Here is a 19,895-nt window from a genome sequence, read left to right as displayed (position 1 = left end):
TTTGTGTGTCTATCGACATGCCAGTGCTTTCGTTTGGTAAGTCACATCATCTTTGTTTTTAGATCTATTTTTCCCACGTGGAATGTTTCCCTCTATTAATTGATATCATTAATTTGAACCCAACAATTACGTTTGTTATTGTCACTGTTGCATTTCGAAATCTTTTCTGTCGTCTTATTTTCTCTTTTTGTTTTTGCCAGTAGTTTCACTTTGTATTCACCTTCTCCTTTTTACCGTAATCTACTATACAATTTTATCACACCATAACCAAAAAATTTTTTTCCGCTTTCAACACTACCGCTGCTATAAAATCCACCGTTTCTAGTCCACAAACAGTTCCTTTCACCTATTAAACAACCATTTCGTCTAGTTCTGATAACTTTCGCTTTATTTCCATTTCTGTTTTTCCCACATCACCGATAATTTTTAGCTGCTTCCCACAGGTTTTAACGTCATTATTTCTTCGCCAGACAATTGTTAGCCTCATTTTCATAATCTGCCACCACAAAACCACTCTTTTTCATACATTTACACGCCGTTTTTTCGAAATTTTCCCGAATCTCTCCATCCTTTAATGTGTTTTGGCGGCAACACAACCACCTAACCTTTGTGCACATCGTTGTCTACCAACCCAAGTTCACCACAGGATCAACATAGCCCAGCTTTAACCAACACTTTTTCGCCTTTTTTCACAACAGATCTACAGTTACTTTCTCCAGATATTGTCATTTTCATTTCAACCTCATGTTACACTTTCCACCTCCTAATACCATGTCACCCTCACAACACCCCCACAACGACCCCATTAAGTTTTATTTACATTCCCTCCACAAACATGCCTTCACCCTAGCCAGATTGCGCTCGCATATTTTATTTTCTCAGGCTTGTCTGACATTTGGCATTACCCCCAAAGGCCTCACACTTAAAGTTCCCATCTCTGGCTGCAACCCTTCTTTCCATCAGTCCCTATACCAGTTCCAAACTGAACAATCCATTGCTCTCACCCACCTAATCCTTCACCTACACATCAACTCAGCCAATGAACACACCCGTCAACTCCTATCCTTAATAAAAGTCCTCAATCTCTCCTCTCCCACATCCACACCGGCTGTTCAGAGCATCCTCCTACAGGCCAACCGCAAATTAGAACAGCATGCCACCCTTCACCTCAAAACACTATCCAATCTCCTGGTTTCCCACCTCCGGAAAGGCAACTCACTCACCCTTCACAACCTTTCCAGCAAACCTCAACCTCCTCTCATTGCACACAAACCCAGTCTCTCCCATCTACTCAATCTCCCACTTCCAGCTCCACTCCCTCCAAAACCTAAAAAATTCCAATCAAGACAATCTGGAACCACAACACCCTAATTCAGTAGTTAACCTTTCTTCCAAACCTCTCTCCCAATCCGAAACCTCTGTCCTATCCAAAGGCCTCACCTTCAGCCCCACTCCCAGATTCAACCAAACAGCCCTCGTCAAAGATTTACTGTCCTACACTCGTACTCTCTGCTGGAAGTATCACTTTGCCACGAAGAAAAATGATCCTAATCCTACTCCTAATGATCCAACTCCCCAAGACACTATCCAAATTGAACCCTGCCTGGAACAGTTCCGTCCTCCGTCACAGCGGGACCCACCTCCTCTTCCTCAAAATCACCCTCTCCAAACCTTCCAGGAATTTCTGACTTCCAGCCTTGCCTCTCAATCCTTCTTAAAAAACCTTAATCCTACTCCCAACATCACCACTTCTGAAGCCCAGGCTATCCGTGATCTGAAGGCTGACCGGTCCATCATCATCCTTCCAGCGGACAAGGGTTCCACGACCGTGGTACTTGATCGTTGGGAGTATGTGGCTGAGGGACTGCGTCAGCTTTCAGACAACACCACATACAAAGTTTGCCAAGGTAATCCCATTCCTGATGCCTAGGCGGAGCTTCAAGGAATCCTCAGAATCTTAGGTCCCCTACAAAACCTTTCACCTGACTCCATCAACCTCCTGACCCCACTGACACCCCGCACCCCTACCTTCTACCTTCTTCCTAAAATTCACAAACCCAATCATCCCGGCCGCCCCATTGTAGCTAGTTACCAAGCCCCCACAGAACGTATCTCTACCTACGTAGATCAACACCTTCAACCCATTACATGCAGTCTCCCATCCTTCATCAAAGACACCACCCACTTTCTCGAACGCCTGGAATCCTTATCCAATCCATTACCCCCGGAAACCGTCCTTGTAACCATTGATGCCACTTCCTTATACACAAATATCCCGCACGTCCAGGGCCTCGCTGCGATGGAGCACTTCCTTTCACGCCGATCACCTGCCACCCTACCTAAAACCTCTTTCCTCATTACCTTAAACAGCTTCATCCTGACCCACAACTTCTTCACTTTTGAAGGCCAGACATACCAACAATTTAAGGGAACAGCCATGGGTACCAGGATGGCCCCCTCATATGCCAACCTATTCATGGGTCGCTTAGAGGAAGCCTTCTTGGTTACCCAAGCCTGCCAACCCAAAGTTTGGTACAGATTTATTGATGACATCTTCACGATCTGGACTCACAGTGAAGAAGAACTCCAGAATTTCCTCTCCAACCTCAACTCCTTTGGTTCCATCAGATTCACCTGGTCGTACTCCAAATCCTATGCCACTTTCCTTGATGTTGACCTCCACCTGTCCAATGGCCAGCTTCACACGTCCGTCCACATCAAACCCACCAACAAGCAACAGTACCTCCATTACGACAGCTGCCACCCATTCCACATCAAACGGTCCCTTCCCTACAGCCTAGGTCTTCGTGGCAAACGAATCTGCTCCAGTCCGGAATCTCTGAACCATTACACCAACAACCCGACAACAGCTTTCGCATCCCGCAACTACCCTCCCGACCTGGTACAGAAGCAAATAACCAGAGCCACTTCCTCATCCTCTCAAACCCAGAACCTCCCACAGAAGAAACACAAAAGTGCCCCACTTGTGACAGGATACTTTACGGGACTGGATCAGACTCTGAATGTGGCTCTCCAGCAGGGATACGACTTCCTCAAATCCTGCCCTGAAATGAGATCCATCCTTCATGAAATCCTCCCCACTCCACCAAGAGTGTCTTTCCGCCGTCCACCTAACCTTCGTAACCTCTTAGCTCATCCCTATGAAATCCCCAAACCACCTTCCGTACCCTCTGGCTCCTACCCTTGTAACCGCCCCCAGTGTAAAACCTGTCCCATGCACCCTCCCACCACCACCTACTCCAGTCCTGTTACCCGGAAGGTGTACACGATCAAAGGCAGAGCCACGTGTGAAAGCATGCACGTGATTTACCAACTGACCTGCCTACACTGTGACGCATTCTATGTGGGAATGACCAGCAACAAACTGTCCATTCGCATGAATGGACACAGGCAGACAGTGTTTGTTGGTAATGAGGATCACCCTGTGGCTAAACATGCCTTGGTGCACGGCCAGCACATCTTGGCACAGTGTTACACCGTCCGGGTTATCTGGATACTTCCCACTAATACCAACCTATCCGAACTCCGGAGATGGGAACTTGCTCTTCAATATATCCTCTCTTCCCGTTATCCACCAGGCCTCAATCTCCGCTAATTTCAAGTTGCCGCCACTCATACCTCACCTGTCATTCAACAACATCTTTGTCTCTGCACTTCCGCCTCGACTGACATCTCTGCCCAAACTCTTTGCCTCTGTATATGTCTGCTTGTGTCTGTATATGTGTGGATGGATATGTGTGTGTGTGCGAGTGTATACCCGTCTTTTTTTCCCCCTAAGGTAAGTCTTTCCGCTCCCGGGATTGGAATGACTCCTTACACTCTCCCTTAAAACCCAAATCCTTTCGTCTTTCCCTCTCCTTCCCTCTTTCCTGACGAAGCAACAGTTGGTTGCGAAAGCTACAATTTTGTGTGTGTGTTTGTGTGTCTATCAACGTGCCAGCGCTTTCGTTTGGTAAGTCACATCATCTTTGTTTTTAGATCTATTTTTCCCACGTGGAATGTTTCCCTCTATTAATTTATAACCATAATTACTTACATGTGACATGGGCATTGACATAGCACTGGTGCACTGACTTCTCAACTCCAGCAGCTGACTATAACGAGGATCATTCTCAAGACCCATTTCTTCCATTGATTTTACAGCTTTATCGAGTCCATTTAGTGCCTCTTGTATAGTCTGCTGATCTGCAGACACCTGAAAGGACATAAAGATTCATATTGCATTATGAAACCCTGACACAGGCTTCATCATCACAATTAATTACAGCCGAACAAACTAAGCCTTCTTTTTCACATAAGGTAACACCTCACTGAAGAGCTCTCCTACGCAAACCAATTTTCAAATGAATCTGTAAGAAACTGAAGAATGATAAAAACGTAAAATTCTTGAAATAACTTATGCAAAGACAATGGAAATGTTGCAATACTGTTTACTGGATGACAAGAAACTTAAAAGTAGTTTTTTTTTTTTTCAAACTTAGAAACACATAATTCATTCTGACCATGCAATAGATAAACTATTAATTGCTGGATATAATCTGAAAATTTTCTGAAATCACAATCAATCTTTGAAAATGGAGATTCCGCTAATATATGAATATGTTTCCCCACAATATTAATTTAATTAACATACTATCACATCACCACAATTATCCCTACAAGTGATTTATGCTAGGAACCACTGAGTGAAACACTTTGGAATCACAACCTGCTTTCATTCATGAGAGAGAAAGAAAGCTATGGTAGTTTCTTAATGAGTTGACACATTCTTACTATGTTCTTCACAGCAATGTCTCATGTAAGAGAATTTCCTTAACGGGTCTTTTTGTCCTTGGAAATAATTAGGGATCATAATGAGAAACCAGATGAAATAAGGAATTACAAATAAGCAAAAAACCATGAACTATTTGGAGCAACAGAGCATACTTTATGACAATCCCTACTAACTGGTTATCTTTTTATACTGTATTCACATTGTGATAAAAAGCCACTTCCTATTTTCCACACTTTTAAGGCTCTGAAGATAATGAATACCTTGACTACAATGATCATGCACTGGTTTTTCAGTAACATGAATACATGAAAAACTCAAGTTACCACCATTTTGAGATAATTTTTTTGGGGTACCACTTTGCACCTGTTACAAATGGTTTAGCAAAGTCTGTTCTGCTTCTAATCTCAACAATAAGTTAATCCAACCTATTATTCTTCCTATCAACTTTCTGATAATTCTTATATGCTTCACTGTCAATTAATTAATCAAACACGCATCATTCTCTGTCAATATAAAGACTAATTTTTATATCACCCCAGCGTCTTCATTGCCTAACCAGTCTTGAAGTTGGAAAACTATTTCCAACTTAATGTTTTAAAACTCCTAATGCTACTTGGCACACATCATCTAAGCATAACTGATGAACTTTAAATACAGCAAGCACTGATATACTAATTCACTTCCAAACTTTCACAAAGTAATGATGAGTTTTCTGCAAAATTAAAAAAAAACACTATCTGATCAAAAGTGTTTGGACACCCCTATGTAATACAGAACTGACCACTATATATCATGAGAGGTGGACCCGCCAATATCAAAGGAGGTGGAGAGCCCTGTGTTGTCAATAGAGAAACAGTAACAGCACACTAGACCAATCAGAAGAGCACAGTAACTTCAAACATGGACTAATCATTAGATGTTACTGGAGTAACATACCCATCAGGGAGAGGTGCCAAAGCTGACTGTTGGTGATGTGATTCTGAAGTGGAAACACAAAGGAACAACCACAGCCAAATCAACGCCAGGCTGGCCTCAACTACTGAGACTGTTGAGTGTTGTGGAGGGTGCTTGTACAAAATCACATGAAATAAGTGGAAATAATGGCTCATGAGTTTCAAGTGGTACCAATAGACCAGTGAGTGGAATGACTGTGCACAGGAAATTAAAATGAATGGGGTACAATGGTTCAACAGCTCCTTGTAAGACAAATATTGCTGTAGTCCATGCTAAACAATGCTTAGGTGGTGTAAAGAACGATGGCACTCAGCAATGGATGACTGGAAATATATGATTTGGAGTGACGAATCATGCTACACCCTGGGGCAACATGACACAAGGGTTTGGGTTGAGAAAAGCCTGGAGAACATTACCTGCCGTCACGTGCACTGCCAACAGATAAGTGCAGAAAAGTGGTGTTATGATATGGGACTGTATTTCATAATAAGAGTGTGGCTGCTTTATTACACACAAGAAAATGCTAAATGTGGAAAAATATGAAAGCAAATTTGTAGCATTGTATTCTTTGTACAGTAGAACAGTTCAGAGACAATGATTGTATTTGCTTGACAATGCCCCTATCATAAAGCATCATTTGTCTGGCTATGGTTTGTGGACAACAACACTGTGAAGTAAGTTGTTAAGTAAATAGCTTGAAATCTTAAGTGAAAAAAAAAAAAAAAAAAAAAAAAGGTGATAACAGAAAATGAATAGTTCCCATTTCTTAATTTTACTCTTCACAGTTTGATGATTTTGTTTTAAGTTTCCTGCCAATTTCCAAGAAGTAAAAGCAGACTCTCAAATAAATGTACAATAGACTACAATATATTACAACACAATACTTACAGGTGTGGGGAGTTTTAGCATTTGACTTGGGCCATTCCAGAAAGGTTGTGATGCTGAGGCTACACCAATAGTAGCTGATGGGTGATTCTGTGGCTGGTGCAATGAAAAATGTGAGCCCACTACAGGTGGGGCTTCTGTCTGAGCTGCACTCATTGTTAGATTTTAATGCTATCCTGAAAACATGTTTACAGAGCACTATATTTGTTTGTCAAACAAAATGTTCATTTTTAACTTATTTAAATAGCGTATAAGTTTGCAAGAGTAAGAAACTATGTACTTTAAAGTGCTTCACGCCTTCCTTTGGAAAACTGAAACAGGTTTTTGTCCCTTTATATGAGTCTCAATTCCAGTTTCTGATGTAATATGCAAAAAATATAGCAGCTTTGTCAGTACGTTTCTTCCTCAGATTGTTTATGTGCAGACTGCAAGAACCACAAATTAATCACGGGTCATTCCATGACAAGTCACCCAGGCCTTGACACCAACCATGTCAGATTTTGATGAAACTTGGTACAATTACTTCTTTTATCATCCTGAAAGCACTTGTAAATTTTTTTGCTCTATCTCTTATAGTTTTTTTTTTATAAATTTTTAAAGTTGTTAGATTTGGCGTTCTTTCAGCAGTCGGAAATCGTAACTTAGACGTGTCCTCACAACTAAAAAAATTTGTATATTAAAGAATACTCAAGATATCAGTATGAAATTTTGGAATAAGCTTGTGTATTATAGCTAAATGTTAAAAAAAATTACCATAAAGATATATTAAAATCTTCCAAATGAAAAAAAATTTACAAGCTTTTTATTTTTTTTAGCTAACAGATGTTTAGTTTTACAAAAACTGCAACATTTAGAGTCTCAGGCCTGATAGAAAGCTCAAATTTACTTTAAAATACTCTTAATTGTACAGGCTATTAGATAAAAGAAAAATTATGTTGGCTTTTTAACCTGTTTAATAGTTACCTAATTTTTAAAATAATATTAATTATATTTTAAAAATAAAAAGTACCAAGTGACTTAGACACCGAAAATAAGTTTTTGTCTTCTTGGAGTAACAATGTACGCTTGGATTTTGTTTTGTTACTCCTGTGTTTTGAAGTAAAAAATTATTACGCTGTTATATATTGCTTGGATAGTATTTTATTAAGTTTATTCAAACTTTCAGTAAGTCCTGTTACTTAGTTTACAGAGATTCTTTTCCAATATCCTATAAAAGTAACCAGAACAGTAATCAGACCAAAACTGAAACCAGTATGTCAGATAGTCAAACCTGTAGCGTATGTTTATTTAAAAAATCTGACTGTTTCCAAACAACCTACACACCTACAAAAAAGTTACAACCGGTATCTGAATTGAGTGAGGAAGAAAAAGATTTGATCCACTTATGATCTGGAATTAATCTGTGTGAATTTAAGAATATGTGTTCACACCACAGCTACTACTTTTTAAATGTTTTTGAAAAGTATCAAACAACATGTGTAGACCCACTAAAAAAAACACAAAAAGCCCATCAAAAAATCGTTGAGAAGTGTAGGCTTGGATCTTTCTAAACAATTACTGACAAAAAATACTAGCATAAAACCTGGACAAAAGCTTTGCTCAACATGCCGTAACTTTTGCGAGGAAAAATTAAGAGTTGAAGTCAATGAAAGTGAAACAGATGATGAAGTCATGGTTGAATTAGAATCATTGGAATCCAGAAATGAATCCCTCGTACAAACAAACATTGCTCTTGATAATTTAGGTTTAACACCGATAAAGCTTCATGGCTTGTCAGAACAAAGTAAAGGGTCTTATTTTAAAAGGAAGGTTAGCAGTATTGAAAAGACTCCAAAAAAGACGGTTTCAAAAGCATTAAAATATGATGCACCAAGTTCTGATGATGACGAAGAAGATACAAGTGTGGTTGAGAAAGCAAAGGATTTTGATGTAATGATTCCTCTTATGAAAGAGAAGATTTCATCTGTTGGGAGGTCTAGAAAAATCCGGATTCTGACCTTGGCTCCAGATTCTTGGAGTCGAAATAAAGTGATGAAAGAATTTAATGTAAGTGAGTACATGGTGCGACAAGCTAGAAAGCTAAAATCTGAAAAGGGTATTTTGGAAACTCCTGGTCCAAAAAAAGGTAAAACTCTTTCTGAAAATACAGTAAGACTTGTAACAGATTTTTATGAAAAGGATGAAAGTTCCAGAGTGCTACCTGGAACAAAAGACAAAGTAAGTGTTCAAAAAAATGTGTACATGCAAAAAAGACTCATTTTGTGTAACTTGAGAGAACTCTATTATTCTTTCAAATGGGATAATCCCGAGGTAGAAGTAGGATTTTCAAAATTTTGTTTCTTGAGACCTAAATGGTGTATCCTTGCTGGTGCTGCAGGCACACACACTGTATGTGTATGCAGTATCCACCAGAATGTTAAACTATTACTGGATGCTGTGAAAATTGAAGAATCTTATAAAGACCTAATTAAGATGCTTGTGTGCAACACGGAAAACCAAAACTGCATGCTACATCATTGTGACAGCTGTCCTGCAAATACTGCACTAACTGAGTACTTAACTGAAAAACTAAGTGAAGATTATGATTTAGAAGAAGAAATTGTAATCAGTCAGTGGGTCAACACAGACAGGGCAGAAATGATCAAACAGTCTATCAGTGTTGAAGACTACATTTCTTTATTGGTTAGGTCATTGGAAAAGCTCACCCCGCACTTGTTTGTAGCAAAATCCCAATCAGCAGCCTTTACAAGATTGAAAGAAGACCCACCACCCAAAACAGAAATTATTGTGATGGATTTCAGTGAAAATTATTCCTTTGTTATACAAAATGAGATCCAAAGTTACCACTGGAATAGAGGTGGTTGTTCTCTACACCCAGATGGAGTTTTTCTAAGAAATGAGGAAAACAATGTTTTTGTTTCCAACCACTGTTTTATTAGTGATGACCAAGAACATGACATTAGTTTTGTTAACTTTGTACAAAAAGAAATTACAAAGTGGCTGTCATTACATCATACTGACATTGGCTCACTTCACTACTTTGCAGATGGTTGTGCTGGGCAGTACAAAAATAGAAACAGTTTTAAAAATTTGACTGAACACTTGAGAGACTTTAATTTGAAGGCCCAACACTCTTTTTTTGCAACAAGTCATGGGAAGTCAATTTGTGATGGCCTAGGAGGAACTATTAAAAGAATTTTAAGGAAAGCCAGTCTACAGCTTTCAGACGAAGAACAAATAATGACAGCAATCGATGTGTGCAAGTTTTGTGAAAAAATATTGAAAACATTCATTTTCACTTTATTGACAAAAAAGAAGCTGATTTGCTACGGTTAAAACTAGAAAAACGTTTTTCAGTGACCCGAACCATTCCTGGAACAAGAAGTTTTCATAACTTCAAACCACTTCCAACAAACAACCTTGAAATTAGATGGACTACAGATAATGTAAAACCCTCCTTAGTCTTTTCTTTCCATTCTTCTTCTGATTGGGTTTGTGTTGAACCATCCATAAATAGCTATGTGGCTGCAAATTATGATGGAAACTGGTATTTTGGACTGGTAAAAACAATATTCAATGATGAAGAAGATGCAGAAATTCTATTTCTACATCCTTCAGGACCAGTTGCATCATTTTATTGGCCTGAAAGAGAAGATTCTTGCGTAGTGCCTTTGGAGCACATAGTCTGTGTAGTAGACGTACCTCAATCAAGCAGCACTGGAAGAATGTATTACTTCAAAAAAGACTGTATCAAAAGAACTGAAAGCTCTTGGATGAAGTGGAAAAACAGTTTGAATCAGCATTAATGTTTATTAAAAAGACAAAATTACTCAAAAAATTCAATGTTTCAAGCAATCAGTTGGGTTATACATAAGTGTAGTAAGTACACTATCTTTGTACATAATTCTAATGTAATCTACTATAATTAATAAACATGTTAAAAAGCCATCATTATTTTTGTTTTATCAAGTAGCCTATATGTTTAAGAGTAAATTAAAACAAATTTGAGCATTCTATCAGGTCTGAGACTCTAGATATTGCAATTCTTATAAAACAAAACATCTGTTAAAAAAAGAAAAAAAAGACATATATTTTTTTCATAGAAAATATTAATATATTTTAATAGTATCATTTTTATCTTCAATTATGTATAATAAATAAACTTGCTGCAAAAATTCATGATGTTATCTAAAAGAGTTTTTAAGATAAGCAATTTTAAAGTTTTGAATACAAATTAAATTTACCATTTCCGAAGGTTCGGAAAATGCAAAACATAAAAACTATAAAAATTTATAAAAAAAACTATAAGAGATACAGCAAAAAAATTTGCAGTGGTTGACAGGATGGTATTAGAACCATTTGAGTCAAATTTCATGAAAATCTAAGGAGGTGGGTGTAAAATTTATTTTTTTTGGGTGATTTGATATGGAATGACCCTTACATTTTTCATTACACTTACAAAAATATCCAATAGAAATTCATCATTCAAATAATTCTAAGAAAATCTACATCTGCAGCAGCACTCAATCAATCATCAAAATTGTGTGCGGCAGGGAGTACTTTTTATGTACCACATACTAAGGTTGTTTTTTTTCCCACAAAGTTTTGGAAAGAAAGATTCCTTATACATACCTAAATGAGCTGCTACCGTATTTTCTACCTTATCTTTACCTTATTTTCAGCCTCTATGGGAGCAATACAAACATGAATGAAGGACATCCATAGGTTCAAGAACTACAATTAAGTTAGGAATCTAGGAATGCACTACAGCATCCTACGTATCACTCCCCAACAGTATCTGAAGACATGGAAAGATTTATTATAGTATACATGGAGGCAGTTAATATGTATTCCCATGCTTCACAAGCGGATGGAATGAAAAGCCTTTATAATGCATGGTACATTGGAAAGTATCTGCTGTCATATACTTCAGGATGATTTGGTGAGTATTTACATAGATCTGATGGTAGTTAGGCTCATTCCCAAAAACATAAAAAAGACGATTGACATGAATATATGGCAGAATCATGCACCCCCGACCCCCCAGTTTACCTACCAGAGATACAGACAAATAGGTTTTAATATTTTATTTCACTTAATACCTTAAATCTGATCTTCCTTAAGTTTACAGGATGCTGCAACTGCTAAAACACAGCAACTCTCAGATTTCAGTCATTGCGTGACAAAAAACGAACTTGAACAGTATGTTGTTTCATACTGTAATATGTGGGCTAACTATTTTAAGGTACTATGTTAAGCTCACCTGCCTGTCCTATATTACAAGTACATACTCTGTACATTATGTAATCAAATGGAACCAAATAAAAATCAATCAATCAATTACTTTGTAAAATATTATGGGCATCAAATAAATTAAATGAACAAAACTCATTAACTGACAGCACCAAAGAGTTTTGTAGTAAAATATGAATCCTGAAGAGTGTATCATGGTTACCTATTGCATACAGGATCCACTGTAATCCAACTGGTTGTGGATGTAACAGCTGTTTATGAGAACTACCACACCAGGTTGGAACAGAATTTGCAGCTTTTAAAAAGCTTAGAAAGTGACAGTACTAGCAAAAAACAAACAGAAGCTTTTAAAAAAAATGTATTAAAAATAATACAATTAAAAAAAAAACACCTTTAGTGCAGTTCATTTGAATTAGATTCTTTAAAACTTGGGAGCATCTACATGAGCCAGATTCACATTTTTCTTGATTTCCTTAAAATATTCCATACAAATGATACAGAGTATTCAATAGAATCACTATTTTCGCTGTATCCTTGTGAGGCAGATGTAGTGTCACTCCAATGTAAATATAGTCAACAAGATGTTTTAAAAAAATAATGAGCTAAAATAATCTTCAATACCTGAACCACCATGAATTTTTGATAATCAAAGAAGAAAATTATTGACTATCAATGTACATGATCAGCAATACCCTTACAGTTGTCCATAACCAACACAAAAACTATAGCAATAATAGGTGCATTTCTTTTGATATACATCAGCTAGTACATACTGATGACTGAGCCACAAAAGCATCGATCAGAAGGCTCTTCAAAGATGTTAGAATTCCAGAACTCACTTTTAACTATGTTCAGATAATTTGGAGAAGGGCTAAATCTAATGAAAATATGAATGGAACCTTCACTCTTTATTAAAGCTTGTCCTTTTGCTATACATGGAATAGGGTGTTATTGCCCTCAAATTCAAATATGTACTCGGTAAACACCTCTGTTTTTTAAGGCAAGCTTTTAAGTACAATATATCACCAAGAAAATTTTTCCTTAAGACCCAGTGACTGAAAATATGCAAATAAATCTAGCATTATTGGCTCTGACTCAAAACAATGGGAGATTTGCCTATATAAAAGAACAGAGAATGCCGTACATGACATAGCCTCAATCTCACAAGGAAAGAGATATGAATAATTCTAGATGAATGCAATTAAATTAAAAAAAAGAGCAGGTACCAAGAACCTCAGCTCAACTTCAGTGTAAGAAACTGCCTTGTGAAGAAAACTGAGGAATGGGAGCAGCACGCTATACAACAACGAAGCCCAAAACCATGTAATACCACATAGTGTACAGCACACTGTTACGTGCTAACCACATTTTGTCACCCTCATAATCTCCAAGCGAAGAAAAAGACAGAGGAGATTGTAATAGTTCTCTACATAATAAACTGCTGTATCCTAAGAAACATTAGGGACAACAAAGCACACTATATGAAATATCAGGGAAAGTAAAGTAAGTTACCTTGAAACGGGTAACCCTTAAGCAGAGAGTAGGTTCTTACACATTATGTATAACATTAATAAACTCCATTGCTGTCCAGAAAACTTACTGTGGAGTGCTTTTAGTTAATAAATGCTAGCTTAATTATGAATAATTAAAATTGTGTGTGCCATATGGTTATAAATTGGCATCTCACAGCTGTTAAATGACTGTAAAAAAAACAGTAGTGTATCAGCTGTATGTGAACTGAACTTAGAAGCAAAATTTTAATTTGCTGCCATAATGTTACCAAAACAGGAAATTATAGTTGCTTTGGTATACTGAATCACAATGAACAACAGTTACTTCCACATACGGACTGAATTCAACAAAATTTGGTGGTATCAATTTAGTTATTAGATATCACAAGAGAAATGTTAACTATTTGCTAATTACAGTGACACCTCCTAACCAATTCTGCATAAACAACAACTCCATAAGGTAGGCAGCATGTCTAAATAACATATGTAATTTCCATCAAAACAAAACAGATTATGCATTTCTGAATTTCTGGTCATGAGAGACTATGACTAAAATCTGTAATGAACGCAGAAGAGCCAAAAGACCAATTAATAACTCAAAGCTAAACCAGCTAATAAATAAATGGAATGCAATAAAATTGGATAAAATAATAATCAATCCAGATACTAATGAAATGATCAAAATCCTTTTAGACCTGTTAACTGAACATTCTGAAGCATGCTGATGTAAATGCCACAAGGAATTGCACCACAAAATCTTAAAAATATGAGTGAACCCACATTTAAGTAAATTAAGAATCGTGATGCTACTACATTAAGGTAAGTCAAAGAATAGCAAAGCTGACAAGGAAATTTATGTGAAGGTTAAAATCTGCAGGTCTGAAATGAAGGCAACGAAGTCCAAAACAAGTGAGACTCATAAACTGAGCTCAGTAGATAAATGCAAAGTTGCTTGGAAAATTATTGAAACAGAAATAAATTTTGGTGGTAAAGCGTACAAGATAAAAATTCCACCTGACATTCTAAATGTACCTTTTCACCATCCCCATTCACATTAAGTACTAAGTAATGAACTTCATTACTGGCTGGAAAACTTAAAGATCATAAGATTCCTAATCTTATGACATACTTAGCTTCTCACAATGTCAGTTCAGGTCCAGCCTTTCAATGGACAAAGCAATCAAGACTACTGCAGCACAAGCTATACAGTTGTTTGAAGTAAGGAGATGAGCTATACAACAACACTGTTGGACTTCAGGAAAGCGTTTGATATGGTCTCACAATACTCCATCACTACGGAGTAAGTGAGAATGCTTCATGCTTAATGCAGTCTTAGTTTAGCAAGAGGAAACAGTTAATGAAGAAAAATAATCAATATTTGTGTTATCTTCTGGTCACAAAAGGTGTACCACAATTATCTTTTCTTGACCTTTTCTGTTTGTTAATTATGTAAATGATTTATGCACATTTGTGCTATATGATGCAGTGCTATATGTAAATGATGCACCGCTCACTACATATGACACAACATTGAAAATTAGAGTACAGTATGATGGCAGCAATCGGGAGTCATGTCACTTGGTTTCATGCAAATGTACAACAGAAAAATGGTAGAAATACTGGCAACATTGTATTCTATGCGAGTCCTCCAAGAAAACATCATAATAAACTCTCGAACTATTAGGTTTTCAAACAATGGACTGTCCAGGTTGGAATACCAAAAATATACGGAAAAGATAGATTGTTATTTACTGTAAAGACAACACGTTGAGTTGCAAACAGGCAAAACGAAAAGACGCTTGTCCATTAGCTTTTGGCCAAAGCCTCCACCAGAAAAGAAAACAGATGCACACAAACATTCACACAAGAAAGCACACCTTACACTCACATGAGTATCATCTCCAGCAGGTCAGACAGGAATGCAACAGTCACGTAGAATGGGAGCAGCAATCTGGTGGAGGCGGGGAAGGGAAAAGGATAGCAGGTTATGGTGGTGGTGGGGGGGGGGGGGGGGGAGAGCACTGTCTCGTGGAGCATACAGGGCCCAGACTACCAACAGGCACTGTGGGACAGGGAGGTGGGGAGGAGAGGGAAATGGGAAACGAAAAAGGAGAGGACTGGTAAAAGGGAAAGACGTGCAAGTCCTTTGGCAGAGTGAGGCACACAAAGAGGGTGGGACATGAAAAAAAGGGAGGAAGGGATCGGACAGAGGGAGCTGGAAACATTTGAGTGGATGATGTTGGGACAGTAGATTGAGGCAGGGATAATTTCAGGAGCTAAGAATGTGTTGCAACGGTAACTCCTATCAGTGCAATTCAGAAAAGCTGGTGGTGGAGGTTAGGATCCAGATAGTTTGATTAGCGAAGCAGCCACTGAAATCACGCATGTTATGATCAGCTGCATGTTATGCCCTAGGGTGGTCTACTTTGCTCATGGCCACAGTTTGGCAGTGGCTGTTTATCCTAGCAGTCAACTGGTTGGTAGTCACACCAATATAAAAACCTATGTAATGATTACAGCAGAGCTAGTACAAGATGTGGCTGTTTTCACAGGTGGCCTGGCCTCTGATGGGCCACTGTGAAAGCGGCAATGTCATAGACCAGCTCTGCTGTAATCATTACATGTCTTTTTATACTGGTATGAATACTAACCAGCTGTCAGCTAGGATGAACGGTCGCTGCCAAACCATGGCCACGAGCAAAGTAGACTACCCTGTGGTACAACATGCAGCTGAACACAGCATGCTTGATTCCAATGGCTGCTTCACTGCACAGGCCATCTGGATCCTCCCCTCCACCATCAGCTTTTCTGAACTGCGCATATGAGAGTTATCATTACAACACATTCTTCACACCAGAAATTATTCTGGCCTCAACCTATGGTAACCTATTGTCCCCACACTGTGCACCCAACTGTTCCCACCCCCATCTGTCCTATCACCTCCTCACTATTCTCACCTTCCACCCTCTGCCAATGGACCCACCCATCTTTCCCCTTCCCAACTTCTCCAGTTTTTCGCTCCCCCCCCCCCCCCACCTCGCCTCCCCTCCCTGTCCCACAGTCTTCTAACACTATGCCTGTTCGCAGTGTAGTCCCTGTACTCTCTGTTAGACAGCACTCTTCTCTCCCCCTCCCACATGTAACCTGCTACCCATTCCCCACCTACTCCATGTTGCTGCTTCCGTTCTACATCACTGCAACAGTTGCATTCCAGTACGAGCAGCAGGATATGGTGGTCACATGTGCAGGGGTGTGCTTGCTTATGTGAACCAGAGTGTGAGTGTGTTTCGTTTTCTGACAAAGGCTTTGGCCAAAAACTAATGTCTAAGAATCTTATCATTGTGTGTGTCTACAGTTTAACATGTCCTCTTTGTGGTGAGTAGCAACCTTTTCCTTATGTTAGGTTTTCACACAGACTACAACTCAGCTGGGATTCCCACATATTGAAACTGTGTGGCACATTGCCATGCTTCATGTGTCAGCTGTATAAGTTGGAAAATAGTGTTAATAAAGTACTACTACATTTCACTTTCTTCCAGATTCCCCTGGGGTAGGGAATTCTACTATAGGGTATTCTGTAGGCTACAAATTAGTGTTTAACTAGCACAAAAAACCATGCCATACACCAGGTTGGCAAAGACCCATAAACCTACAAATACCTTGGTCTTGTCTAATTCAACAAATTATCTGATGTGGCCACACAGTACCAGTATATAACACTAGAGCTAGCATTGCAAACTGGATTAAAAGTAAACAATTGTGCTCTACTCAAGAGTTTCAGGAGTGTTTGAAAAAAAAAAAAAAAACACCTATATTTTTATGTGAATGAATAAGCATCTGTATCACATAATTAGAAGTGATGCTGTGATTTTGTTATTGTTTTGTACTTATTGTCATTTACCTAACTGTGTAATTATTTATTGTCACTGAAATAATTACGTGGTGTGTTTATCCTGAAAATCTATTATATATTGTTATTACCAGTTATCTAATTATGCAGTGCATCCATCTTGTATTGCTTTCTTGTACTTATTGACATTTAACCAACTATTTTCTTCAACAACACCATATCATGTAAAATTCATCAGAGTTAGAGCTTTTTCACAACACGTTAAATACAGGTTATGGTGCTATCCAGTTAAACTGACCGATACCGCACACATTCTCATTTAATGTGTTGTTGATCATCTGCACATAGTCACTGGAAGTGTGTAATATTTCACAGTTATGGAACTGCTTTAGTTTGTGTAAAACAAAATTGAATTCCTCAATGTAGTTCACCATACACAGAACACATTACAAAAACTCCTCACTGTGAATACACTGCGGCCCTGAATAAGGCAACACAACAAAAACTGTCAATGGTTAATGAAAAAATCTACACCAAAATGTCAACAACATAATTTAAAATATTCAATTTCCAATTACTTGCATTTCCTTGTGTTAGGCAGCAAAAATTAGTTGCGAAAGAAGCAAGAGTGACCTTACTGATTACTGTAACACCACAAACGTGGGATGATGTAATTACATAATGTGGGTATTTTTGCATTTCAGTAGCCACAAATTCGTGTGCTCTCTTCTGCAGAATTTAAATAGAGAAGGCATTACATTTTCTGGTTGGTAACTACATGGAGAATTGACATTTTGATAACGTTTTGCAAAAATTTTGTTTTATTGATTTCTTGCAGCAAGACCTATGATGTCAGTCACAAATACTTTCATTCTCTTTATTCATCATCATATTATTCGTTCCTTTACAACATTATATTCTGTGAGAAAAAAAATGTTCTTCTGAAATGTACCAAAAGATCCAATACATTTCGCCCAATGTGTCGGAAGTTTTCTTGTTACAAGAGTAACCGAGGTGTCAAATTTTCATGCAGTGGAAATATAATTTATTTTTCTACACTGAATATGACTGTATGAGCATCAAAGGCTACCATAAGATACTGCAATACTGTTAAGGCAAGCAAACGAACATTAGTAGCTTTTTCACGAAGATTCATTAAGTATTGACAGCTGTCTGCATACCATATTTACAATGTGTTCGGCTTAAGTGTAATCTTATGTCCTACTGCTAATTTCACAGAGAATTCGAAATCACCAACATTGCACAAGTTTTTTTTACAACAGTTAAATTTAGAGCTTCAACAATACACAAATAAAAAAAATAATATAAGGGATTGCGATTCGTCGATCTCATCAGCTCTCCAAAAAACAGAGAACAACTAATATATGAGCAATACGTACACACAGGTCAGTTAACAAAGGTAAATCCAAGTCGTAACGTAGACTTATTCGGCAATGCGTGATTTGGTATTTTTATTTTGTTGAAACACCACCTCCGTAGGCCTGAGCCGGCTACGCAACTGATCAGTAACCCAGAGCATCCTTCTTCACCTAATCATCGTATTTTAATACACACATCCCTCACGGTTCACGTATGCTAAAGAATAGCGATAACATTTTCAATCCAACAGACGAACTTCTTTTTCGCCACAATCATTATCATCAAGCCTTTCATCGAACATTGCAGAGAAAAATTACAAAGACGTATTTTTTTTTTCTAGAATAATCTCTGTACATTCTCGAACTGTCAACTGCGATAAATGTCATCGCTTTTTTTTAGCATTAAAAATACAATTTGTATATTATGTAAAAAAACTAAATAGGCATCGTACAGCGCAAAAAAGTGTGCAAGTCTTTGGCTATTGGCTTATTCCTACAAGATACATTCAGAACAATTTCGGTAACATCAAAATCTATGTTGCAGCACGATACCGAAACTGAAACTTTCGTGTCGTCCTACGAACTGTTAACTACAATACATCATTAATTCAATAAATTTAATGTTATGATTTCACTCTCCTTACTGTAGCACAGCACAACGGCAGCAGAAAACGTCACTAATAATCAAGACACTTCAAAAGCATAACAAAAGATTTCGTAATTATAATGAAAGTTTATAAAATGGGAGCAGTCCATAAACTATTAACTAATAAAGTGATGTGAAGTTTTAAACAGTACACGCCACTTGCTGTGGCGTCATTTTCGCTACATGTCGGAAACCGGCTTAAAATCCAGCATATGCCGATAATTAAAGGACGTTGGTACTACTGTTGTACACGATCGATCGCGACGAAACACAAAAATGTGGTCGTTTCAAATTTACACACACACTATCTTTCCGCGTAGTTTGGAAAAACACTAGGATTGATTTATTTACACGCTGTACACTAAAATAAACTGTTTAACTCATATATGTTTCAGTGATTTCGCAAAAAATAAAAGATATGGACATACAAATAAGCATTCTCAGAACTAATGAAGTGTATGTTCTACAAGTTAATGTCAAAATTGGAGCAATAACGGTAGATTTTTGCACTATACGTTTTGGATGACATCGTATTAAGACTATTCCATTCCTCTCAATTGACTGCTATGGTACTTAATCGAAGGGCAGAAAGACCTGATGAGAGATCGTGAGGGATGAATGT

The 19,895-nt window shown here is 37.8% G+C and overlaps 1 protein-coding gene across 2 annotated transcripts in view; it reads right to left on the bottom strand.

Annotated features, from left to right (window-relative positions):
* Positions 1–19,388, bottom strand: part of LOC124795790 (ATP-dependent helicase brm-like) — a 212,138-nt gene extending 192,750 nt beyond the window's left edge. The window contains exons 1-3 of one of the 2 annotated variants that reach the window (XM_047259881.1): positions 19,272–19,388; positions 6,638–6,810; positions 4,058–4,216 (exon numbers count right to left, since the gene is read on the bottom strand). In XM_047259881.1, coding sequence (XP_047115837.1) covers positions 4,058–4,216; positions 6,638–6,790 — 312 coding nt within the window. In that variant the 5' untranslated portion in view covers positions 6,791–6,810; positions 19,272–19,388. Of the gene's footprint in view, positions 1–4,057; positions 4,217–6,637; positions 6,811–18,648; positions 18,946–19,271 lie in introns of those variants that run through there. The other variant, XM_047259874.1, reaches the window with a different exon arrangement.
* Between the last annotated feature and the right edge of the window lie 507 nt (positions 19,389–19,895).

Source organism: Schistocerca piceifrons, chromosome 1 (genome assembly GCF_021461385.2).
Source record: "Schistocerca piceifrons isolate TAMUIC-IGC-003096 chromosome 1, iqSchPice1.1, whole genome shotgun sequence".
NCBI classification, from domain to species: domain Eukaryota; kingdom Metazoa; phylum Arthropoda; class Insecta; order Orthoptera; family Acrididae; genus Schistocerca; species Schistocerca piceifrons.
The sequence above is the reverse complement of the archived record's forward strand: the minus strand, read 5'-3'. Positions and strand labels throughout refer to the sequence as shown.